Source organism: Tigriopus californicus, chromosome 7 (assembly GCF_007210705.1).
Source record: "Tigriopus californicus strain San Diego chromosome 7, Tcal_SD_v2.1, whole genome shotgun sequence".
In the NCBI taxonomy this organism is placed as follows: domain Eukaryota; kingdom Metazoa; phylum Arthropoda; class Copepoda; order Harpacticoida; family Harpacticidae; genus Tigriopus; species Tigriopus californicus.
The window spans coordinates 9571481-9597898 of NC_081446.1; the positions used below are offsets into that span (position 1 = coordinate 9571481).

Below are 26418 nucleotides of genomic sequence, written 5' to 3' on the forward strand. Positions count from 1 at the left end.
ACCGACCAGCATGGGTCAGAATATACTGCAGAACCAAATGTGTGCCAATTGTGTGACCTGAACTAACCGCAAAATATGCAGACTCGGGTTTTGGAAGAGAAATATGCCAACGTGCGATGCAATCGAGGCAATGAGCTTGTGTCTGGCCACCAAAAGGAGCAACTGAGGAACCAACATTATTCAGAAGAAATGGGATGCGACTACGATAAAAATCCTCGAATGAAGGCAAGTTTCAGCATTAAAAACTGGTCTGTACTTAGATGATACCAAATATGCCCAGCCAAAATTGGAAGATGGAGATAGTCTTTATTGACAACAAAATTGCACCAAATAGTTACAATAAACTTGCTAAAATATACTCAATGACATAGTTTAAGGAGGGCTGCCAAGGTTAAGTTAGCTATTATTGCAAGTAATATGCAAACGGCTTGGCAAGGCTCTATCATGTCTATATCTTGGCAAGGCTCTATCATGTCTATATCTTGGCAATGTCTTTTTAGCGCCTTCATTTTTTGCAAAAAAAAATCACCCGACAAAACTTTTCTTTATCAACCTGATTTCAAGTAAATAAATTTGATTTTTTTTAATCAGCATTATGTAGCAGAAATTGCGGGACAAATTGGAACAAACCATTTTAATATGATGATAAAATGTAGAAGCAATCTTGGATATGGGATGTTTTTCTACAAAATTAGCATCCTACAACTTTGGACGGCCAGAATAATAGTGTAGAACTATTTACTGAAATAGCACCCCGTATTCCGATCCAAAGAAGGACATTTTCAAATTAGGTGAAAATCGCAAAAGCCCACTGTATTCAAAATTTCAGCCAAACAAAGCACCAACATAACCCACTTGTTCTCTTTTTCGATGATTTCTTGAACCAGTGTCAATCGCTTTTGCTCTAGCAATGGCCGACTCAAAATCTTGTTGATATCAATAAGTTGTGACGTCATGATATGTGATCTACTGTTACCAAATAATCAAACAAGAAGAAATGTACGAACAATCTTTTTCCATGGGTGGCTCGCAAAGATATGAAATATTGGAAGTAAATACTCTTGTACATATTTCAACTTCTTTTATTGTATACTTCAGATCTGGAAAATAATATTTTTGCTTTAAACGGCTCACAAAGATTTTTTGCCCAAACAAAACCAAAGACGCAAGCTATGGTAGCACTCATCTACCAGATGGGAGTGTCAAAAAATACGGGATTATGATGCGAAATTGATCAGGAAGACTACCAAAAATATTTGATCATCAAAAATCCTAAATATCTTACAACAACCCAATTAGCTCTTGCCATGACAAATTAGAGACATGAATCTTGAATAGAGTGGGCCTTTGCGATTTTCACCTAATTTGAAAATGTCCTTCTTTGGATCGGAATACGGGGTGATAGGCAAAGTATTTCTTTCTCAAATAACCATTGCAGAGCACTTGGATAAATAATGATAAAGCATACTGATAGCGAGGATTAAAAAACGTTCGAGGTGGTACTTACATACAGCAAGTCATAAAGCTTTATTTTGTCCTTTGAAATCGTGCCAAACGAATAACATATTCAAGAAGCGACGAAAAGAGAAAAATGCATTACATTTTGTTGCGCAAATTGAATTGTAAGCATGATTGAATTACGTTCCATTGAACGGTGCCAGTACTTGAACTCAAACACTCAAAGAAAATACGAGCAACGCAAGTTTAGCATTAATGATAACATTTTCATCAAGAACCGTGATGCAATCGGTTTGTAAGATGTTTTTAAAATATCTAAAACAGTTTCGCATTCAAAGTTAAAAATGCGGGGGACGCTATTTGAATATCCTCATATGAAAGAAGGACCATCTTTCAATTTTTGCTANTACATACAGCAAGTCATAAAGCTTTATTTTGTCCTTTGAAATCGTGCCAAACGAATAACATATTCAAGAAGCGACGAAAAGAGGAAAATGCATTACATTTTGTTGCGCAAATTGAATTGTAAGCATGATTGAATTACGTTCCATTGAACGGTGCAAGTACTTGAACTCAAACACTCAAAGAAAATACGAGCAACGCAAGTTTAGCATTAATAATAACATTTTCATCAAGAACCGTGATGCAATCGGTTTGTAAGATGTTTTTAAAGTATCTAAAACAGTTTCGCATTCAAAGTTAAAAATGCGGGGACGCTATTTGAATATCCTCATATGAAAGAAGGACCATCTTTCAATTTTTGCTATATCTTTTCCATCGCCATCTCTTTCTTAACTTATTATTGTTAAATAAGTTTGGTGAAAAATGTTTTTGTTGCACTTTGCAAGCGGTTGAATTAAGAGATGATTTCTGTGTAAAAGTACTCAAAACTTGAAAAATTGGCCAATGAGACACGTTTCACGAGGTCTTTAATCAGCTTAAAGGATGCTCAGATTTAAGAACTTTAAGCATTTTTCGCTCGTTTTTCCGTGTAAATGAATCTTATCATACAAACCATAACAAACATCATTTTTGAGACCTAGTTTAATTCGCATTTAGAAGTTATTTGAGATAAATAGGCAAGAAGAATCAAATCGGAATTATCGGTCAAGGTTAAATGCTGAGCTAACCACTGAACCGGGTATCGTCCTGAATGCTTTCTGTCTTATTCTTTTTATTTCTACTTTTTATTGCTGCAATTTTCTAAAGCTGGCAAATGAAATGAGCTTTTCAAATCAAATTTAGGTCCCTTAATAACTAATTCATCCTCAGAAATGCCTCTGAATATTGCTCTGTAATCCATCATTTTCTGCTGAGTAGGTTTGTCGATTTTCCTCGCCCCAGAAAGGACTAAGAAAAAGAATACAAATGTATTTATATTGCACCCAATTTTGGTCTAACCCTAAATTTTGATATTTTTTCATAACTTAAAAACCTCCAAAGACGATCAAGTGACAAATAATGGGTAGAAATAATGCGCAAAGAGTTCTTACGCTGTAGATCAAGAAAAGGAACGAGTGCTGCGGTAGTTATTTTTCAGATTTTCTGTTGTAGTATTTGGACAATTTTGAATATGAACTGGAATAATCCTTATCATTTTTTAAAATTCCTTCCTGAGAAGGAAGGCGAGAATCATTGAAACATTCATTGCTACTGCTCTGCCTACCATAAGTTGGTAACTTTTCCTTGAATCTTGGGAAACAAATTTTCTTTGTTTTGAGGAATTCCTACCGCCATTGGGTAAGTAATATCCACCATGAACTTGTTTAGCAATGGTCAGAACAAATGTACGTATCGCCTCACATTCTTTGTTTGAATTGCTTTCATGGTACTTGTAGAGAAATTCGTGCTAAATGAAGATTCAACAATGAACAATATGTCAAGGCACAATGTTAATAAAATCTGAATATGGTTAAAGTATTGATAGTGTAATCCCAACAGTAACTGTAAATCCAACAAAGATTGACAACAAATGCTACTAAAATCTCAAAGACAAATAGCAAGCATAACATGTCGATTTTTTTTGAAAAAGGAGTTAATGAGTCACAATTGGCTTATAATTTGTATGAAAAGGGAAACAATTGTTTTTGAAATCAATTGAATGACAATTAGAAAGTAATTGTAACTTGGTTCGTTTTATACCAACGGTTTTATAACTACCTAATTACTTTTCAAATCAGTTTTTTCCTATCGATTACGTTTCAATCTAACGGTTTCAAAATTAATCTTATGTACAAAGTACTTAACACTGGTCTGATAATCAGTCAAATTGTAAAGTACTTAATCTATTTGAGAGGAATGTTTTTCAGGCCAGACGCACGAAACAAACTGATAAAAGAACCCACGCAACCTTACTTTAATGACTAGTTCTCAAAGACTTTTGAGAATGCCTCTTCAGACATCCATGAATATTTCAATATGTTATCCATAGCATTAAGAAGGAAGCGTCAAAACCGCCTTTCGCTCATGTAACTGGAGTATTTGTAATAAATTAGATATTGTGTGCTTGAGGAACCACCGAATTGTGGCAATAAAGCTAGTGTTTGTCAAGATGAAACGTGACACTTTGCGTCTGACAAACAAAAGATGAACGAAATTGAGTCATTTTATGGGCCGGTTTACAATACTAGTCAGGAGCAAATGCATCTGTGTACAAGGCTTGTTTTTTCCACCAACTCAAATAGAACCTAACCCTGACACACTCTAAACAAAAACCTCCTTGATCCACTAAACGATGAGCTTAAAAATGCTCTTTTACAGGCGTCAAGTTAAAAATTCTGCATCCCGATCGCAGAACAGGACATCGTTATAATTTTAGATACTACAATTGTGACCATTTCTGTTTTTACGAGAAACTCCCCTGGTCTGTGGAAATAAAGTTGGGTAAACATATGGGGAATAAGGATGAGATCAACCAACACCAAGGGGATGACTAGGTGCCACTTACAATACGTCTATGCACTAACTAGGTATTGTAAAGGGCAATGAAACACATCCAATTGATTCTTTCTAACAGTTTTGTAGGGCAGTTTTCGAATGCCCAGTCAAATGAAACGGGCCATTGAAAATGATTAGAAGAAATATGTGGAGTTGAAACTATATTTTGAGGTAACCATTAGTTAATGCTAAAACCAGATTCACCTCCTTCCGTGCAGCAATGAGGTATGGAAAACAAGTAACTTGTCCAAAGATTGTAAATTCTCTCGTTGATTTCCGACCCTTGCCAAAGCCTGAATGATATTGCCATGTAGTGAGGTATACCGTATGTATCATAGATGTATAGCTAATAATGCTTACTGTGGTTGGGCAATGCATTGCAATCGGATCACTTTTGGGGAAAATATTCGAGATTAGCTCGATGCGTCCCGTCCCATTCAAAGATCAAAACTCAGGCAACAATAAAAGAATACGTGATAACAAACTAGTCAACAGAGGCAATGCATCATTTTAGTACAAAGGATACCTGAATACGGAAGTCGAATATTAGAGTTTATAATTCTGTGACCTTGAGACACAAGTCAATCAATCAACATGGCTATAGCATGCAGTTATTCATTAATACATTGATATTCAATAGGGTGGTAATTGATTTTGGTAAGAAATGCATACTTCTAAAGCCTTCTTGGTGGAAAGTTTGGAGAAAATATGTGCATCATCGTTCTACGTAGTGCTAGTAGCTGTTAAACAACGATTATGTAAGTAAAAAAAGTAAACCGGAAAAGTATGAATGTTCTTTGAAAGATGACGAGTAATGCCAAAGCATTAAATTCAAAATCTTCTTGCTCGTATTTGAAATTTTACATTTTCCCCTTCATCTAATTGTTCATCTAATCACTTTGTCCCTGGATGGTATGGACAGTACCTAAATCAAAGTTGCACAAAAAATCTTATACTTTGGTGACTCACCAATGCAGATTTAGAGCGTTCATTTATAAATAAATGGGCGAAAAAACATGTGTTTTTCTCGTAAAAATGCCTTCATGTTCTTCGCCCCTCATATGACAAAGATAATCTTTATGTGTTTCAGTATTTTTTCAGGCCCTTAACAGAAAAATGATGTTTGTATTTACGCTAAAAAATGCCAAAGTGAGAAGTGCAGTTGGATTGTACAATGTTAAGATCTGAAATCCAAACCCCGACCAGTGTACTGTACATCATGATTAATCGTTCACAAATTGGCAAGCCCTTATTCAATGATAGGCGATCAAGAAGTGAGCTGAGGCTATCTAACTTGTGGAACAACATTTTAGGTGCATAACATGTTTAGGTGCTGAAGATCCCCTAACAGAAATTCAATTTCGGTTGAGTGGCCATGGTTGGTTCAACCCAAAAATGATTTCAATCATGGGATTGGATGAATATCATTTCAAAGTACAAACACTTGAATTCGAATTTGATTACCACAGGGCCAACACCATAAATGGAGCTCGTTTATAGACCGAGGTTGGAACTTTTTTTCAACTTCATATCAGCTCAGTACCTTGCATACGGGCTTATAGGTTCTTTTTAACTTTCGAAAAAAGAGAGATTAACCGAAATAGTTTTTTTTTAAATTCATTGCACGATTGAAGGTTCAATAAACTTATTCAATAGAAGACATTTTACATTACAAAACACATAAAAGTACGTATTATGATATCGCAACCAAGCTACATAGGTGTTTCTACGATGGCTTGAAAATGTCTAAGAGTACTCTTTTTCACTAACTCCCGGACATCGATCGCATAAGGTTTAACTCTTTAGTAAAGATATCCTCCTGTTAAGTGACCTCTACCAACTTGACCAATTTATCGACGCCGTTGAGGTAAGCAAGCAATGTTGATGAAACATTTTTTCACTCGGAACTTGTGCGTGGACGGTATGTGGATGCAGCATGTAATCCCATTCGTCTGTGACCTCCCGTTGCGAGTTTGACGGCGAGTCGACTTGGGCTTGATGGAGGTTTTCCGCCGTGGGCGTCCGTTCGCCTCGATTCTGGAACTCCCTCTCGTCGCGGTAAAAGAAGAAGCAGGAGAAGGAGTAGGAGTAGTACTGGTAGTAGTGCTGGTAGCACAGTAGTGGGTACTACGTGGACGTGGTAGTGGTGGTGGTAGTGGTGGTAGTTGTTGTTATGCTAGCACCCGTGGAACCACGACTACTGTACTAATACCTGATGTCTCGTATTGGGAGCTAGGAGCTACGTTGGTTCGCTCCTGGGTTTCCGCCCGTCGCCAAAGCTTGAACGACCGCGACAAAACGGGTTTCTCTCGCCCCAAATCCCGTTTGATCTTGTTCACGAGCGTGGCGCCCGAGTCATGACGACGTCGAGGCAGATGATGCTAATGATGATGATGGGAGCTTGGTAGTCGAGAAGTAGTCGAATCCACGAGCTACCTGATCTCATCTACGAGGACTGCCTGGCCAAGGAGTAGACGGGGAATGGGGAAGAGACAGAGAGAGATTTTCGGGAGCGTCGATTGCCTTTGTGGGTTGCCCATGAAAAGTCCAGGAGCAGCAGTCGGCTTCTCCACAACCACTACTGTGTACAAGTTCGCCATCATGCCTCCTTTCCCCGCCACCAGTCCTTGGAGAGGGACTGACTCACTCACTGACTGGCTGACTGGCTGAGTGAGTGAGTGAGTGTCCTCCGGGAGCCAGAGAGTGGGAGCATTGGGGCGCATGAAGTAGCACATGCAGAAGTTGCCACTGTCTCAGAAAACAGATCTCCTCCCGACTTCAGTAGTGCTTCACAAGGCCATCAAGAAGGGTTGTTGCTGGTTAGGATCACCACTCAAAACAATCGAAAACGAACTCAAAGATAGTCTTTCCTCACGAAAGCAGCTAGCGTTCCACTTGCTATAGAATCGCTCATGGACTTAGTGACCCACCATCACCGTGATCATCAGCACTCCGCACCTTTGAAATATTCTGGTAAGTCCAAGTCAGAACGCCAACCAAACCTTTCACAGAAAACTCCCCTAAGTCCAGAGCAAGGCTCGCCATCAAAAATGATAGTTTCGTATACTCTTGAACATTATCTATTTCAGACCTTGGGCAATATGGAAGGAAGAGTCCCACGGCTCTTCTAACTCCACCACTGACCCCCGACGACCAAGATAAGAACAGAACCTTCATTGAAAGCCAATTTCCATTCCAAGCCAGGCAATTCATGGATAAACCCCCATCACCTCCCACGTCTTCAGCCTTTGTTCATCCACGGTCAATCCCTTCGTCAAGCTCTTCAACCTCGTCATCATCATTATCATCATCTTCTTCCTCAGCCGCTGCCGCCGCTGCTGCCATGTTACAAGTCCATTATCCGGCCGCACTTTTGGCCGCGGCCCATTCAATGCCAAACGCTCACTCACATCTGAATCAATTCATCCGGGAGAATGGCGAACGGTCAGCTTTCTCGCAAGTCGCTTCAGCCGGGAAGGGGGGCGTGTCTCCACCCCGCCGAGAGCCATCATCGGCACCGCGAGACTTGAGCATGCGGAAGGGGTCAACCAAATTCGACTTTGCTCATTTGGCCGCCAGTGCGGGTGTGAATGCGGCCTCCAGAGCCTCTGTGAATAACGTGAAGGAAAGTTTCTCTTCCAACAAGATGGTCTCATCGCCCATGGGGAACCCGATGATGCCGCGTTTTGGCGTACCTCCTTATGCAGCAGCGGCAGCGGCAGCCGCCGCCGGACTGCCCTTCCTCATGAGGCACTGGTTGGGTGCCGCAGCCGCCGCGGCGTCTACGGGTGTACCTGCATCATATCCTAGCCCCTCTTACGACCCCCGCCTCCTTCGAGGTCCCGGTCGGTCCTCCAGACCAAAGAAACGGTTCATTTGCAAGTACTGCAATCGCGAGTTCACGAAATCTTACAACCTCCTTATCCACGAGCGCACTCACACGGACGAGAGGCCGTTTAATTGTGATATTTGTGGCAAGGCCTTCCGTCGGCAAGACCATTTGCGGGATCATCGCTACATCCATTCCAAAGAGAAACCATTCAAATGCGCTGAATGTGGCAAGGGGTTCTGTCAGTCGCGGACTTTGGCGGTCCATAAGATCCTTCACATGGAGGACTCGCCTCACCGTTGTCCCATTTGCCAGAGACATTTCAATCAGCGGTCTAACTTGAAGACCCACCTATTGACGCATACCGACATCAAACCCAGACAACTCTTAGAAATAGCCGAGCGATCGGACAGCAAGAAGACCTGTGCTCCAACGGGGTCCTCAAGCCGATCTGGCACACCCGCCTTGACTTCGAATCCTCCGAATGGCAAGAAAGCTCGTTCATCCTCTAGTTATACATCATCCAGCCCCACCATGACTCCACCACAAGAGAGTAAGGCTGATGCCAAAGTCATCGGGTTTTCTATTGATGAGCTTATGAAGAAATGAATGAAAGCCAATCATCATCTTCATTGATGTTGAGGCGTTGTCCGTCGGTCTCTGGTGATCTCTTATTTCTTGCTATCTCATTGATTCGTTGATTCATTCTTTCTTACCTACATATCTACCAACTTATACACCAACCTACCAACCTTCCTTCCTGATCCCTCCCTCATCCTCCTTGTCCCGTTGAATTCCATCGTGCCATTCGTTTATTCATTAGCTATCACCATCACCATCTTATTGTTGATTAATGATCTGCTTTGCATTCCATATGTTACCTTATAGAGAAAAATATATAGATCATAACTACTCCCAACAACGCTAGCATTCCATTGATCATGAGAAACTTTGAAATCTGTTCCAACAGGCTAATTGGTCCAAAATTAGTGCGTCGCACCCGCACTCTCGACTGAGTATCCATCCACCTTCCTTCACATACCAAAGAAAGGAATTTCCCGTATCTGCAACGACCATTTATTTGACTTCTTTGCATAACCATTTGGAAATTCCTGCACTTGCAAGTCCGTTAACATATCCCTCCCTTGACAGTACTCGAACCTGCGAGTGCTTATGAACTTCCCTCAACTCCCAACGCACGGTTTAGTATGGGAACAATATTGCTCTGGACTCATTTAACGCATGAGTTCGTGTGTGAGAGAGGGCTTCATGAGCTTGCGTGTTGATTTTAACATCAATTCATTGCACAAACACTGGCGCTCAACAAAATCTATTATTGCTCCAGTTTTATGCATTTCTAGCTTCGGCCACAGCGGCGCAGTATCTGGTTCATCTTCAAATGAGAGGCTGAATGCATGGACATTTTCCAGTGAGCTTCTTAATGGGTTTGGAACTGGCATAAACGGGATCGAGTGCTAGACCCTGCTAGGCACAGAATGAGCTAGAATGGAAGCCTCTCCTTTAACGTTTTTAATCTGGTTGGAACACACTTGTACTATTGAAATAAATCAAAAAGACAGCTATGGTATTGGCGGAAGTTCTTCTTTTCAGGCTTTAATCAATCTAGATAGCTTTTATTTAAATCTTCACACGCATCACTGATCAAAAAATTGGTTTCAATAACATGGCTCGTCAAAATTAATCAATTCAAATGAAATACAATTGATACGTCAAGTGATGCGATAAAATTTGCCCCTTTTAAAACTGACGTTTCAAGGTTACATGTCAATAAATCCAAAGAAAGCTCCTCATTCTAATATTCTCTCTGCGTTTCAGTCATTGCTCTGCATTCTTGCGAACAAGTCCAAGAATCATGCGTTTGAATGTGAGTGCAAGCCAAATACAAACTAGAATAGTGTATACGTTTGTGTAACAGAACCCACCCCTCGTGAGATGAATTCCTCGTTATTGAGAAATGACCGAATGCATGAGTGGCTTTCATACGTACATACTGTACATGTTGTAGGCAGTGAGGCTGTTAGCCAAGCCAATACTAGCCAAAACTAACACCACCAACCAACACGGTTCGAAGACGGACTAATCATAATTTTCAGTCATCTGGAAATAGTAGTTCACATTTTGGATGGTGCTTGTGGAATGTCTCGCCTCAAATTCCCAACGAGATGTTGAAGAACAAGAACAACAACAACAATCGCACCGGGAACAACCACGTCCAGAAATAAAAGCCAGAAGCAAGAAGCATGAAAGAAAAAGCATCATTGGCCTCTTAACTGGGCTGGGAATTCTCTTGGATGGAGCAATCGTCGTCTAATATGCCACAGGCACGCATTCTTCTTCTGCTTCGTCTTGTCCGAATCATCCACATCCTTATCACTCCCGGAGTGGTTGGAACTGATAGTGGTGCGAGTAGGAGTAGAAGTGGTTGTGTAGCTGCCGACCACGTCAGTTCGTCAAGTTTTTCTGTCCTCATCTGAAACGAAGAAGAGGAACCGTATTACCATTATTATTATAATACAACAACCGTGAGGTCACCTAGGTCAGGATTAACGTTCGCTTTTTTGATCCCTCAACCCTTCTTTTCATCTTGAGGAATCTCGGTTCAAGCGAGATGAGGCTTGGGAATTCTCATCCGAAATCTCCTCCTCCTCCTCCTTCTTCTCAGACTATTCTCTCTCTCTCTCTCTTTCCTTCTCTCCATACGGATCATGATCTCCATCATCTTTTGTGGCTGTATCCAGTACAATACCGAGGATGGAGCATCAGCCTACATCGCGTCTATATACGTATGGACGGACAAACGCGGATGGAAGAGAGAGAGAGAGAGAGAGAGAGAGAGAGAAGATGTTGTTGATGACGATGATGATGATGGGCGTCTTGAGCTGAGGCAATTTTGCCTCCGGGGAAATTCTCGAGATACCTTTGATTGTGCCTTTGGCGGAAACATCATCCGACCGCCACGAGCTGACACACTCACCGTGGTCTCACAGCCATGATCAGCAACGCCATTCTTGGTCCACCTTCCACCTTTGGCCAGCGAGTGTGGTTGGCTTGAACAACCACCGACCAATATGGCACGTTCGTCTTGGGATGGAGTAAAGCATCAAAGGAATTCTCACTCACTTCTTGGGCATTCCTTCAAGGTACGGTGGATGATGAACGGAAAGCGGACAAATGAAGCGACGAACCCAAGAACGAAGGGGAAGAAGGAAGGAAGGATCAAAATCATGATCTCTCTCTCTCTCTTTCTCTCTTTCTTTCTTTCCTTATTTCTGTCTGTCTGTCTCTCTCTCCCTCCCTTGTCCCTCTCATTCCGACATAGCAAGGAACGAGGACAACCGATTGTGCTCTGGACCGAGCGCACTTTGGATAACACGAAACACATCAAAGCTGCCATTCAGTTGGAGGTCATTTTTATATTGGTAGATTACGAAACTTTTAAACGTTAAAACTAGACTTGAGGCCAGCTTAGAAACAAACCAATTACTTGGTAATTCTAGTGTTGTACATCGCTATTAGTCGACAAAATTGGTAACACCATACAGAATAAACAATCAGTGTTCAGTGATTTTAAAAACTCTTATTATCAAGCGAATTTGTAATCTGATGTTCTATATATTCATAGAGAGAGCCTGGGATTTTCTGCCCTTGAAATAAAAAAATTTGCCTTGGAAGAAGGAAGCCAAGTTTGATCAAGCGGCATGTCCAGCGAGATAAAGTTGTCCTTGCCCTTTCCGAGGTATGACGACGCCAATGAAGGAAGATAAAGACGAATGGCAGCATGAAAAAGCAAGTATTCGATTGATTTGACACAGATTCCACAAGCGATCATGAAACTCTCCTTGTGTGGCAGATAAGGCTTGAATTCCTTTCACCGAGGTTTAATTGAACCAATCAAAGATCCACGAAGAGTGATAAATACTGAGATGTAGCGCTTCAGATAAGTGACGAGTAAATTCAAGCATATCGCAGAGATTTAACTTCAGAAAGCTTGATAGCTCAAAAACATGCCATACCAATACTTATGGAAAAGAAGTTAGCTCGCTCCCAAATCCATGGCTCTACGTAGAACAGACAATCAAAATGTCCTTGGAACGAACACGATTGAAAATGAAACCTTGAAGCATGAACAAAAAAAATCAAATATCAATGCCATGTATTCTTTTCTATTGTCATCTAGCGTTTCTCATGCCAGAGAAGTCAGGAAACTATTTCTGCGTAAGTCATTTTCATATTAGCTTAAATGTAAATATTATTATTAATCGTTACACGATTTCCATCTTGGCAGGCACATTGAGGAAAAATAGTGAAGTCTAATTACTCCCACACTTGATCTACATATGATAAAGTAAGCTAAACCACATCATAATCATAAATGGGGGCAGTCAGGGAGACAAGCGAAAAAGCTTTGTTGTAATTGCCATATTCATGTTTAGTTTAAAAAAGTACAAACTATACTTTAAAGTACAATTTTTATTAGAGTAACTGTTGTAAATTCTACAATAAAATTGAAGAAATATCCGTGGGATGGTTTTTGTGTACAACTATTGTGAAAAGGTTCAACTGAAGAGTAAATTCGATGGCTTTAAACTCATTTGAATGAGAAACTAAGCATTCTATTTTGCTTAAATCTTGGGACAATGTGCCTAAAGGTTCAACACAGAAGTACTACCAAAAATTAATGGCCTTTTATACTGAAAAGTGTTTGTATATACATCATGGACTTTTATAAACTGAACGTGAAAAAAATATAAATTTGTTCCTCTTGGTTCCCTAATTTCAAAAAGTGCACCCAAAAATTATCATTTTTTTAGGCGATATTTTACTTCAATCTGGCGTTCTATATTCTACAATTGCACCTCCGTACTTTTCTAAGTAATATGTATGACCAAAAATGTCGTGGATATTTAATTAAAAAGCGGATGTACGGTACAGCAGACAATTGCACCTCCGTACTTTTCTAAGTAATATGTATGACCAAAAATGTCGTGGATATTTAATTAAAAAGATCTCAGTTGAGTCAATTCAATTCGAAGTTAGACACATTAGGTGGGAATGGATCAGTTGAAGGTTTCTTGAGCCGTTTCAAGTAGAATCCGGAGGTTTAAAACGAGAACAATTGGTATAAAAACTGTTCGCTCTATCTTGTGCTGTACCGTACATCCGCAGGTTTCTTGAGCCGTTTCAAGTAGAATCCGGAGGTTTAAAACGAGAACAATTGGTATAAAAACTGTTCGCTCTATCTTGATATTTAGGTTAGACAGGGTGACAAGACTCCGCTCATTTACTGTGAAGGCACTAAAATGTGGTTTGTCTTGGTCATTTCCTGATTTTGATAAAAAGCTTGCCCAGCCTCTCAGATTCTTTTCCTAAAATTTAGCTTGTTTTCCCCTTCTGACACTTCCGAGGTAAAAGCTAGGTCCAAGAAAATGTTCAACCTCAAATTGAATCAACTCAGTATTTTTAGAGCTTTTTGAAGCTTTCGAAACCATGCCCATTACAAGACAAGAACATGGTATTAGTAGGCTTTTGGACCTGCATGAGGTCAGACGCACCCACGCTGTTAGAGTGAATAACGCACATGCACATGTCAAACTGACCAGACTGGCCTTCATTCAGTTTGCATGTATTAAACGAGTCTAAACGTCTGTTTTTTGACCTCGTCTACTAAATGACGTGCCCATGCTTCAAATTGTTCCGGCACATCACAAATGTGTTTTGTACTAGCCAGTACATATTAGCTTGAGAACAGACAGTGAACCATTGACTCGTTTTGTCGATCCACTTTGGGGCGCTTTCTTGAGACGAGGACGAAAAGAAAAAGAACAGATGGAGAAGCAATTATGTGGGCTTTATAAACACTTCACGAACGACCTCATTTGTCATACGGGATTGTCTAATCGAACAAAACCAGAGTTTAAAACTAGCAGTCTAATGCTCAGTTTATCATTTACCGGGTAGCTATTGAAATGCCGGGCAGACTGGACCAACTTACAATGTTCCAAGAGATGGCAAATACGAGTCGGTTGGAGGGTCAATGGGTAATGGAGTGATTTCGTGATAATGGTATGCCTCCTCTTTGGAGCGTGTTAGTGGTTGTTGTTGGATCCGTGAATGAGAGTTCTCTTTAACTACCGAGGCTCGTTTCTGCTCTGAGTGGAATGGAATTGAAACCTGACAATCGGGATAGAAATGCAATATCTTGTGGAATTCCTCGAAATTGGAAGAGCAACGGTCAAACGAAAGGAATGTAATTACTTCATTTTAATATATGGATGAGCTAGGCCACAATTATTCTATTAGAGTGTGCTTGGACCCCTGCTGATGGCATGCAGATGGAAAAAAGGACAAGCCAACACTGAGGAGCGTCGCTTCAATTCGGCAAAGCGGTGACGTTGACCCATCCGACCCACAACAACAACAGCAGCAACAACAACTATCACTACTACCTAAGACTTGTTCGAGGACCGCAGTCCTCACCAAAAATGAGCCGCAAGTGAGCAAGTAGCCACCACATGGGAGGAATCAACATGGAAATGACTTCTTAGTCCGAGTGGGATTGCGCCCAGTGAACCCAGCGGGTGGGAAAGTGCCACTCGGGACTTTGGGATGAGAGAACGCAGATTGTGTCCAGTCCATCAGGCGATCCTCCCTGGGTACAAAGGTTCCCAGCTCTTGAAATGAGTTTTCTTTGAGAACTGACCAGACTGCCAGGCGAAACAGAGGAGCGGCTAAATTGACTCCATTTGGGAATTCCGATCACACAAAAACAAGAAAAACCCTCGGACAGAAGCAATCACCCAAGACTGAGCAAACCAATCTTCATAAAAATGAGATGAGCAATGGTAGGTGGCATTCCATTTGAGTCCTTCTCTACAGCTCGATCGCTCTGAGCGAACAATACCTATAAACAGTAGCTCACTCCATCATGGATGGTGGAAAAAGGGCGTTTGGCGGCCAAAAGCTCAGAATAACTCAACGGCAATTATTTCTGGAAGCAAAAGTGTGAGAGAGTCCCTTTTTCCAAGACGGTTCAATTACCCACATGAACATCCTTCCTGCCGACTAGATCGAGCGGTAAGAGGTGTGGTTACCACCACCATGCACCTCTGTACCAGTCCATATTGCGAGACAAAATTGGTTTGTTGCCCCTACCATTTGACTCGAGGGCGAAGGTTGATATGGTACCTAGATTATTGAGTTCACATGATCGGCTGGAACATGTATAGATCGCCATCAGACACCATTTCGAATACCTTCCGCACTTTCAGTACAGGACATCCCTGTCCACCAGTTTCTCCACCGCTGGGCAAACGTAAGCAATTAACCAGACCAACCCCTAAATCATCCATCTACCTTCTTGCACGGGTCAACCTAGGTGCATGGTCACTTTATGGTACCCTTCGGAACACCCTCTTCGTTGTTGTACTATTACAATGTGTGTCCATTTTTCTCATATGCAGCTAGACCTCATATTGTGGACCAGGGAGATACGTGCGTTCAACGTTCTCATAGTGTCCGTGGGAAACAGGAGAAACTGTATCAAATTAACGTCTTGCAATCCAACCACCGCCGGGTGAAGGCAATGAAGAGAGGTACGAGGTACGCAGGGAGGTGTGCGGACCAGCAAGTGAGCTGGGTGCTGCCCATCTATCTCGTATCTATCCATCTCAACGACCTTATCGCCGTCTTTTGCAGCCCGGCTCCACACATCCAGTCCTGCTGAAGATGATGGTGATGATGACGACGACGACGGTGACGACGATCATCATGACGACAGGTCACATTTGAGTGTGCATTATCTGCTTTTGGGGTCGACCCAAGTCTACCTGTCTTGAATTGCGCTCATCGTTCCGGATAAGGATGTGCTATACCCCGAATACCTGGGGAAGAACTAGCTTTCACAAATCCGTTTGGCTTTAAAGCTGTACCAAGGATGAATCTTGTTAGAGCCAAAGAAACTGTTGAATATGAAACTCAAAACTAAATGTTCACATGCCGAATCTGAAATGAGGAATCGATTTGTGTGGATTTTTAATGAAACAATAAACAGTAGCCCTTCGAAAAAGAGTGCGTCTAACAGAATTTCCAAAAATATCAGGTTCGTAACAGGGTTTGCCACACGACCAAAGAGTGTGTAGGAAATGTGACGATATTTCCATTTTTCTGTAGCGCACAGACCTAGCTAAGGGAGCTCCGCAGCAACAAGTCAATAGAATACTTCACAGTAGTGCACCTTGGGAACAGAGCTCAATAGTTCAGGCCACCACATCAGTAGGGAGTCTAAAGAGCCACACGACTAAACGAGGTTAATTCTGTAATCGCCGTCGTCTTTGTCTGAGATCAGTACACTCAACACCCTAACGCAGTCGACGGGAGCGGCAGTTGGGTCTGCGAACCGAGCTTCGAAGACGGCTCGTCGACCGGCGAGAGGCGAGGCCAAAGACCAACGAAGAAATGGACGACGAGACATTGAAAAGTCAACGGAGAGGTCCGCGCCGAAGAAGTGCTGAGAAACGGTTGGAACCCCGACTGGGTCTCGAGGAGTTGTCCAATTGTAGCAGTGTGCCCCACAACGGGAGTTCAAGGAGCAAAGAGGTTCTTCCTATTTTTCTCACGCTCCATCTTATCGTGTGGTATGAGAAGGAATGCCCTTGGGCACTTGCCTCTGCTTGCTTGAATAGTATGATCATGATGAAGATGATGATGATCATCATCATCAATGCCATCCCAGTATACGCAGTGCCTGACCTAAGAGAAAGAGAGGGTTTCGAGCCGGACCCCAGAGGCGAAAAAAAACGAATCCAAATCGAGGTTCCGGAATGTGAGGGTCTCCGCCCAAGTGGAATTGTAATCGTAATAATGGGCTTGATCCACGTACAGTCGAGTCTAACACCGCCATCACTCCCGAATCGTAGCAAAAGGATGAACCATGATCAACTCTTATTTTAGACCGGGTTAAAATCTAGTCGAGCTCGTTGCTCTCGATCTATCGATGTCGAAACACAGAGGGAGATCTGTTTCGTTCCCATTGTTTTCGAGAGAAATCATTTGAAGGGCGAAACAGACAAGATGAAACGAGGGCAAACAAATGCTCAAACACTTTGAAAGATGCAAATGCCCGAAGGTGGTGGGTGAAGCAGGGAGGGCTCCGAACAGAGATCACCATCATTGCTCGCTCGGCTAACGCCCACACCCCCAATGAAGGAAGCCACCAGCCTCCACACAAAGGTGGTTGGTTGTCCGATCACCACGATGTCGTTCCTGAGGTGTGAGAGACCACCATGACGAACCATTCGAAAAAATACCCCATCAAGCGAGTCACTATCGTGGCCTGCTTCCCAACGCTCTGAAGGTATGATACATCATGCTAATCCTCCATATGGTGCGTGAAAACCATCCTCGCCTTCTCCCTTCAAGAGATATTGAAGACCATGACTTTGTTCCCCAATCTAAGACGGCCGAACGATGGAACCTCGACGTATGCGCGGGGTCAAAAGCCAAGAATTTCGGTATTTCACATCGTTCACAGCCTCCTCCTCCTCCTCCTCCTCTTCTTCTTTCTCTCTCTCCAATTGTTCGAGGTCCGTGGTGATGATGATCACTCTCTTGCTCGCTCGCTCATACCTAGGATGATGATGATCATCAAAATGATGGTTGGACCAATTTTACCCGTGTGTCCATGTGTGTCTGTGTGTGTGTGTGATGGTGTGTGCGTGAGTGAGTAGCAGTGTGTTCATCGCGATGCGTAAGTCAGTAAGGAGTCCCAGAGAATTCGTTCTCACGGGAACAACCACTGAGATTGTAGGTATACACACTCACACACACACACTCGAACACACGGCAATCGGGTAATGTGGCATTGAGCACTCGACCCGCGAGAAGCCCAAAGAGAAGAAGGAGGAGATGAACAACAATAACAGCACCCAACGTCTTTGGCATGAACTCCAATCATAAGCAGCAGCAGCTTCTTCACCACCACCGACGATTATTGCGTGCCCAAAAAAACGATAACTCGTGCTCGACGTTCAAGTGTGGATCGCTTCCACACACCGACCGAATCGAGGGAAGAGCAGCGCCGCGGAACTAGTTGGTTCGCTACTCTTCGTGCTTGAACCTCTTGAACCGTGGGAAAGACTCCCTTAATCATATACTTCTGTCGGCCGAATAATTTGGCCTCCTTCAGCCGAGGAGTACAATGTACGTACGTACATCTCCCACTACCAGTACTGACATTATACTATTGTCCACCTATTTCCATCGGGCTCTCGTGTGCCCATTCGGTGGGATCCCTCTCCCTTTTTTACTTACCAAGTGGATTAGCCATATAGTTCTACTACTATTGCCGCCACTAGCAGAACTAGGACTCCTACTACTTCTACTACTACTACTACTACTACAACAACCACCACCACCACCACCATACTACTTCAACTCCTTCGACATACTCCTTGAGGGCTGAACCAACGAACGAACGTCTTGCTTCTCATGTTCTCTGATTCCAGGATTGGCTTGAGCTTTGGAATGCAAGCCGAGGAGGAAACTCGTGGGAAGACACGGACATGGATTTGGACTTGAGGCCCGGGTCAAGTGATGTGCCCTCATATCTTCGCCCATTATACAATTGCGGTTTTGGTTCTCAGGATACGTGGATCGAGACTAGAAAAAGAGACAGACGGACAGAAGGTCAAAGTTGCAATGTCATTTTGGCCCATCTTAGTATTCGCATTCTCCATGGAACATAAACCACAAACAAGTCTGCAAAATAATTGCTTCACATTCTTTCAGGGGTTTGGATTATGAGGTTAATATTTCGTTAATAACGTAAGAGGCCTTGTTTATAGGTGTAAATTACCACCAAAGAGGTTGCTACACAAAACAAACAATTGTTCTTATTTCTAGAGAACTTTCTGAAATGCATTTTTAAAGCGAAGCTTTTTTCAAATCACCGGAAGATTGACAGATTTTTCAAATTGTTAACATTCACATATTGTCACGGTGCCAACCATTCTACAACTAAAAATTGAAGTAAATTTTGGGCCACTCTACAACCAACATGATAAATGGGGTATATAGTCTCTTTGAAGGATTTTGCCTCATCCAATTTATCCAGGGGCCATCAGGTGTTGTTAGTACAAAAGCAGTCTCGTGATCCCCTCCTTGTCATTGTCAGCAATGAATGTCAACCAACCCTCACGTTACGTGTCCTTCAAACTGAACAGGGTGGGTGGTGAGAGCCCATACTCTATTACACATTGTCTTTTAAACGGTAGTGCCCAAATTCCTGCCTTCGGAGACTCCCGGGCAATAATCTGGGCATGCTGAATCCATACAACGTACCCGTAATACGGTCTCCTCACAGTGCCACCTACTATGTAGTGTTGCACGCGGTTCTAACCAACGCACTTGTGCAAGTATTTACGACATACAATAAGTGGTATAGAAATGAGCACTAAAGCCATAACATTGAAGAAGGACTCCAAGAATATGAACCAATTGGATTAGAAGGCGCCAAAAAACGTCCATTTCATTCAGAACAACCACGTCGATGCTAATCCTGAGGAACTTCATGCATGCAATACACCAACAGCTCAGGTTGATGAAAGATGAGATTTCTCGGCCTTTTGGACAACTGAGATCAATGTCATTGGTTGGTTGGTTGGTTCTCGTACCAATTTGGAAGAGGATGGACGCCTTACCTGACTCCGGACATTCGCGTATCGCCTCCAGTACTGTTCCGTGTTCAGCCGACTGACTCGAGGGTGGATGCTACTCTCCTTGAGATCCCTGATGCATGTGGGGTAGTAAAGAGATCGGCCTCGTCTTCCCTGGTGGTCTGCCCCGAACTTTATGACACCTTGCACCCACCACCACCACTACCACCACCAACCACCATTACTACTAGGACGCAACGACAGACTACTGCTAGCTGGTCTGACTTGAGACACTTGGTGGACTTTACACCACCAAAAAGAGGCATTATCCCTCCCAACGACGTTGTCGATAAGCTTCTAAAATGCGACCAGCAATTAAAGGAACCCAACTTGAATGAAGGAACAACGAGATGCCTTCCAAGAGATAAAACGGGTGTCGTATAACTTCCCTGTCAGTTCAAGCCAGTCGAGAAGTTCAGTCCAATATGGGATGCACGAACTAAGTGCGCAAGGAACTGGCTTGCCATACAATACCATACAACACAATACAAGACAGTGCGCAATCCAATACAATACTGTTCAGTAGTAGAGTGGTAAATATTCTTCGTTCCTCCATAGCCTTGGATCTTTTCAAAGCAGTCAGAGACTTTTACAGATCCTCTTATGCAGAATTAGGTAAAGCACTAAGAATCGCCGTTGGAAATCAGTGAGTGAGTAAGTGAGATGGGTTCTGAGATCCCAAGAAACTCCACGAAGCGAAGAGTGAACAAAAACTCTCCTGACACGCTACTTCGTAACAACAGAAACACCCACTTTCGTGTACCCTTCACTAGCAGAACATTTACCGAGAGGACTTGGTAGCGTAGTAGCACAAGTAGTAGTAGTCGTCGTCGTATAAGCAATAATTAGACGGTTAGATTGCCCATTTGGACGGAGGATAAGGTAGCGAGAAAGAAAAGGATTCAGAGCCAGGGTCCAAGCCTGAAAACACTTCTTGGCAGAAGCATTCTTGACCCTTTGGCCAAGATGATACTGCATTACGACTACTCCAGTGCAAGCAACATCATCTCTGCTCCCACATTTTGGACAGTTCCTCCAGAGGCTATTATGAAGCGCGACACATCGATATGCAATAGTATTGTTTTCTCGATCTTAAAATCACATTTTCCTGCAGTTTACCATTGGACAGACATAGTGATCTATCTCGAATGATCTCAGTCAAAGTGATTGGACAATACCCATCTCAGTAGAACTTTTCTAAAGTATCCCATCTCAAGCCTCAATCTTGATTATGACCTCAAGACCAGGCCAACGAAAAGACGTTACTCTCAAGCATATATCGCTTTACGCTGCTTGGGAAGAATCGGAGAGGAGTCCAGTAGTGGTTTTGGCCTCGGGCACTGGATCAACAGCTACTGGAATGTGTAAGGTTGAATTTCTGACGGATAAAAAAACAAGGCAACTTTGGCCCCTGGATTCGTCCCAAATTGAAGGGTAAGGAACGTAAAATTTGGAGGAGGCTTCTTGAACTCTATTGCTCCGAGCCAAGTTGGTTGGTCGAGCGAGGCTAGGCTACGTACCACAGTAGATATTACTCAACTGATTTTTCGTTGTCAGCCAGTGCAGTTCCCGGCATGGCTTTAGGCTCTAGATAAGAATTAAGTTTCTTGCAAACGAAAGAAAGGATATTATGATGAGGGGTTCTAAATTAGAATGCCTAGTCCAATCCCCAGGAATGCGGGGATCAACCATAAACATCAACGGTTTGTCACGAGCTCATGTAACGTTCATTGAAATATATGGTACCATCTACTTTAGTAGGCATTGAAAACTAATTCTTGCCTTTATTGGATCAAAAACAGACAAAAACATTTTTCAATCGAAGTCTTTCGGTCTTGTCTGTTGCAATCAAAGTTCTTTTGTTAGTAATTTCGGTACCTAGAAAGGATTTTAAGTTCACAAATGACCAAATCTTTGGTCACAGGAATGGACCGAAGTGAGAATAAAGTAGCGTTTTGGAAACGATAATGTTTCAAAGTAATTGCCGAATGCCGTCATTTCTTTGTTTTCTGAATCAAACGAGCTCCTTTTCAAAAGTTGTCTAAAGTTGAGTGCAAATCAGAAATAAACTCAAAAAGTGTTTTTCAGGTATAGCAATGGCCAATTTTTCAACTCTGCCTTGACCCCCTTAGATAAAGCATTGTTTTGAAGTACGAGTTCAAGAATCAGTAAATTGTATAAAGAGTCCATTTTGGCCAGCTTCTTGAAAGCCTATTTCTAACTCCATTTCATGCATTATTGTCAAATCAGATCCAAATTTTCTTTTATAAAATCAATGGGTCAATTTCTATTTCATTTTGCCAATGAAATGAATTGGCAAGTTAAGGTGACATTAAAAGTCAACACGATAACTCAAAATAGCCATCGCAAACATACTCTTGGAGGGTTTATTTGATGTATTTAGAAGCCCAATATGTTATCTTTTGCTTTTTTTTTCTCTTGTGACGACATCAGTTTTTGTTCATAGAGGGGGAATATTCATCTGTTTAACGTAATTTTGATTCCAGGAACTCATAAAGAAACAAATAGCATACTTCCCTTTAACACACCTTCAAATGCAAAACAGATGAATCTAATCAAGTCTGTCCGATTGCCAGAATAGTACTAAAGTATACCAATAGCCAAGACATTCAAATTCAAAGGACCTTCGAGAATCAAGCCTGACGTGATCAAATTTGAAATAATTCACAAATGAAACTGACACGTTCTTGCCCGAGGTGTCTTGGGTGCCAAGCTGCAGCGTGTCATTTTGATTAGCCCGGCATAGCCGCTCTGTCATTCCACTCATCAGAAATTGAAAGACACTCATCATTAAACCAATCACAGGGGATCATGACAGCAGGTATTCTAACCCAATCCGCGGATTGAAATGACCCACGTGCCGAATCCAACTAATCCAACACACGTCACTTGACACCATCCCCCACGGCCAATCAGACGGAATAAGTAATTCCACGGCTTTGTTCTTCAATCCCGGATAGTAAAGAAGAACGACCATGCGCATGTGGCACTGTGGCAGGCTATAAGAGCTTGCTTGATAGGGTTTTCGAACACAAATTGCAACCAATACGGAAGATCTTGGACGTGAGACGACGATCGTGGTGGAGCTATGTACATGGAAAGAGAGGATGATGGCTTGGAATGAGGATGCCGTCAAATCATCGCAGCCAGTTGAGAGGTCAAATCGATTGGATCAACTTTATGAGAAGTGAATGCCGCATCAGGGATCGAGCACGATGGCTGAAGAGGCAAGCAACATGGCTACATCATGATCGGGGGGATTCTTGGGGGTGAATTTTATTACAATGCCAGGACAAGTGGCGGTCGGCGAGGTCGGTTTGTCGGTGGGATTCCTCCCCATAAAGAGTCCACCCCCGCTGTTCCCTAATTATACCGTTGGAACTTTGCAAGCAGGGCGCACTATAATAACTTGATGATCATCTCTGCTTCTGTAATCAAGCGAGCACGCATACTCTATCCATCTACCTCCTCTACCTCTCTACTAGCTCAAACTTCAATGCAATCCAAAGGCAATGGACCAATGCCGGGGGAAGACAGCCAAAGCAGCACGAGGAGAGGAAGGATTTCTGATGAAAAATGGCATACCGCCTCAGCTTAAACAGCATTCCTCGATCCGATCCGATCCAAGCAAACTCGGTAGTACAAAGCACCTTTCAAGAAATTCATGGATGAAATTTCTATTCCTTCTGCAGAGGCGGGTCCAGTCGACCCAGCGGCAGCCCTCGATTCTCTTTTATCCGGCATCATTTGTTGTCGAGATATTTTAATATCAGCTACACCACTTACGATCCTCCCCCTCTTCTTCATTCCAAGATCTTAGTCCCAATGAAAGAGTTGATGGGGAATGCGGGAGATCTTCGCTCTGAAGGTATGTGCTATGTGTATGCATATTGTCCAAATGCCTCTTTCTTTTCATGGCTTTCCACGACCCCGTGCTCTCTGGAATTGGTTGGAGACGATCCCTGAAATGCTTTTTTTCGACCTCCCGTCAAGATCAAAGGGCACACTACAAACCATCATCATCATCAACTACGCATGGTATTGAAGACAAACTTCAGAATGGTGGCGGAGGAGACGACGAAGAGGAGCATGATGGCCGCGACAACCGCGGCGACGATTGGGTTCGGACCTCACTTTTTCTTTGTGTTGAAAAAATCTAGAGAATTCCACTTTGGCTTGCGCCAAAAATCCCATAAGCCACGGCCACTCAGCCCAACCAGCCTTGATTAAGGTTCACCATTCAGATCCCTGTGTTGTACCTTTAGGCAAGTCTGTTTGTGTAACGGGGTATCTCTTTTAAATCTTGGAATCGAAGGGATCACTTTTGATGATAACGCCTCACCCATACCTTAATTCTGTGACCCATAGATGGCAAAGTTATCGGTCAAAGAAGCTTTTGAATCAATAATGGGCCCGAAGATGAAAACATATTCAAATAGCTATCAAAATTTTAGCTATGTAGTTTCTGCCGTCAAGACAACTAAATAAATGATGTGATTGGATCGCAACTTGCCGCTCAGGCAAACCGAGTTCAAATGCTCAGGTACACACTATACGTGCCAGACTCAAGCGAAATTCGCCACGGTGACAGCAGGTTCATCATTATGAGTGCTATTATTATCATCATCTCCGTCACCTCGTCCTCCTCCTCATTCCCATCAAGCGCCGCCACCGCTACTGAGCACCGAGCACAATCATCGGAGTCGATCTGGAGCGCGTGTTCTGCGTAATGTTCAATCGATCTGAACAATCTTTAGAATTTCTTTGATATGCGTCCGCTGATCCGACATCACGTACCCTACCTACTCTCTGCTCTCGCTATCTGCTGAGTGGTACTAGCTCAGGCTCAATCCCGAGGTGGGGGTGCCTGCCAGTGCCACTACATTCATCAGCAGCATCAGGTTGATCATCATGTACTCCTGCTCCTCGTGGACTCCTTCCTTATTCGTAACATCAGGTAAATTGGCCTCCCGCCGAACACGTGATGATGAAGCGACAATAGGTCAATTATCACGAGAGCAAGTCATGGAAGAATGTGAAAATCCTCACTCGTTTCTCACCCAGATCTCTCCCGATGGATATGACACAAAATCTGTCTTTGTCGCTTTGGTCGCTTGGTGTCGCCAGCCAGACCAGGATTTGACATTCATGAATCGACTTGGGTGCTCAGCAGAGTCACGATGATGGTTGTTGGTTCGGGTGTCATCCATAAGTGAGGGTCGTTTCCACAGTCACACATGGCAGCTCAAGGAACAAGGAGCGGACCAGGTTCGTAATACTCCACGCACGTAAGTTCAGGTCCGTGGACTCGGTATCTGTCTCTCTGTCTGTCACCGTCATTGGAGTGGTTGATCTTGGTATGTGGTCCCCCGTTGATGGGCGACCGTAAACGGCCTGGTGCCTGGTGCCTGGTACCTGGTGCCAGTTAGCCTGGCACTCGGCACAATTGGTGGATCCCAGATGAGCGGAGCACACCAAGACCGACCCAGTCATAACTCACCGGGCAATGAAAGAAATTCTCCGAGTGACATTTTACTACTCCACTGATCGCACTTTGAAAGACTGATAAGAATCTTCCTTCTTAAGACTGTCATCAAGCGGATCAAGCGGTGGTTTTGAAATTGCTCACAATGAATGAAATACGAAGAAGCTTTTCTGGCACATCACCCTTAAAGCACCTCACAAATGGACTCACATGAAACTGGATGAGGCAACAAATTAGACCTAGGAGAATGGTCGGACCTCGGAGGGGACGAATGTGCATACGACGTACATTCCCGAACCATATTGAATCATTTACTAACTAGCTAAACAGGGTCCATCATCTACTCCGAAACCACCTATAATCAATTCAAAGATGTGCTAGAGTGAGGTCGGAACAAAAAGCTCTCCACGATCTGACTCGAAAGATGGTTTATGGCGAAATGGGGGCTATGAAAAACTTTCTCACGACTTGCTTTTAAAAGCGATTTGAAATATGCTAATGAAGTTTCGGTGGGAGAGACAGAGCGAGAGAGAGGTGAACAACGACGTTCCGATACCTCAATACAAAACAGTGTCGAGCACTTTTCGAAGCGTTGCCTGGCCTCGAACCATTCCAAACCCCCGCATAACTTGCCCAGGAGGAAGTCCGTCACCCAAACCAACGTTGATCACCCATCATGACTTCGACGACAATATTGGCATTCAGCTAGCTTGGATTGGGAAGATTTAGAAGCTATGCCGAGCTGTTGTTATCCATTTTGAGGCTCGACCTTTCTACTCACCTCCACCCTCCCTCAAGTACAATTTCAGTAGAGAGAGGAGAGCTATTCACTTTATTGTATATAGTCAGACCATTACCCGTGGACATTAAGGAACAGACCCGGGTGTCCTCTCGAATACTTGGTCTCGATTTTTTATGACATTTGTTTGGAATATTTGACTACGAGAGTCCTGCTC

The 26418-nt window shown here is 42.9% G+C and overlaps 1 protein-coding gene across 1 annotated transcript; it reads left to right on the plus strand.

Annotated features, from left to right (window-relative positions):
• Positions 1-7066: 7066 nt before the first annotated feature.
• LOC131883855 (protein bowel-like) lies at positions 7067-9146 on the plus strand (the record flags this gene model as incomplete). The annotated part of the gene is given in 2 exon segments (XM_059231453.1): positions 7067-7368; positions 7485-9146. Coding segments are annotated over 2 exon segments (1410 nt in total). The 3' UTR covers positions 8834-9146.
• Positions 9147-26418: the final 17272 nt, after the last annotated feature.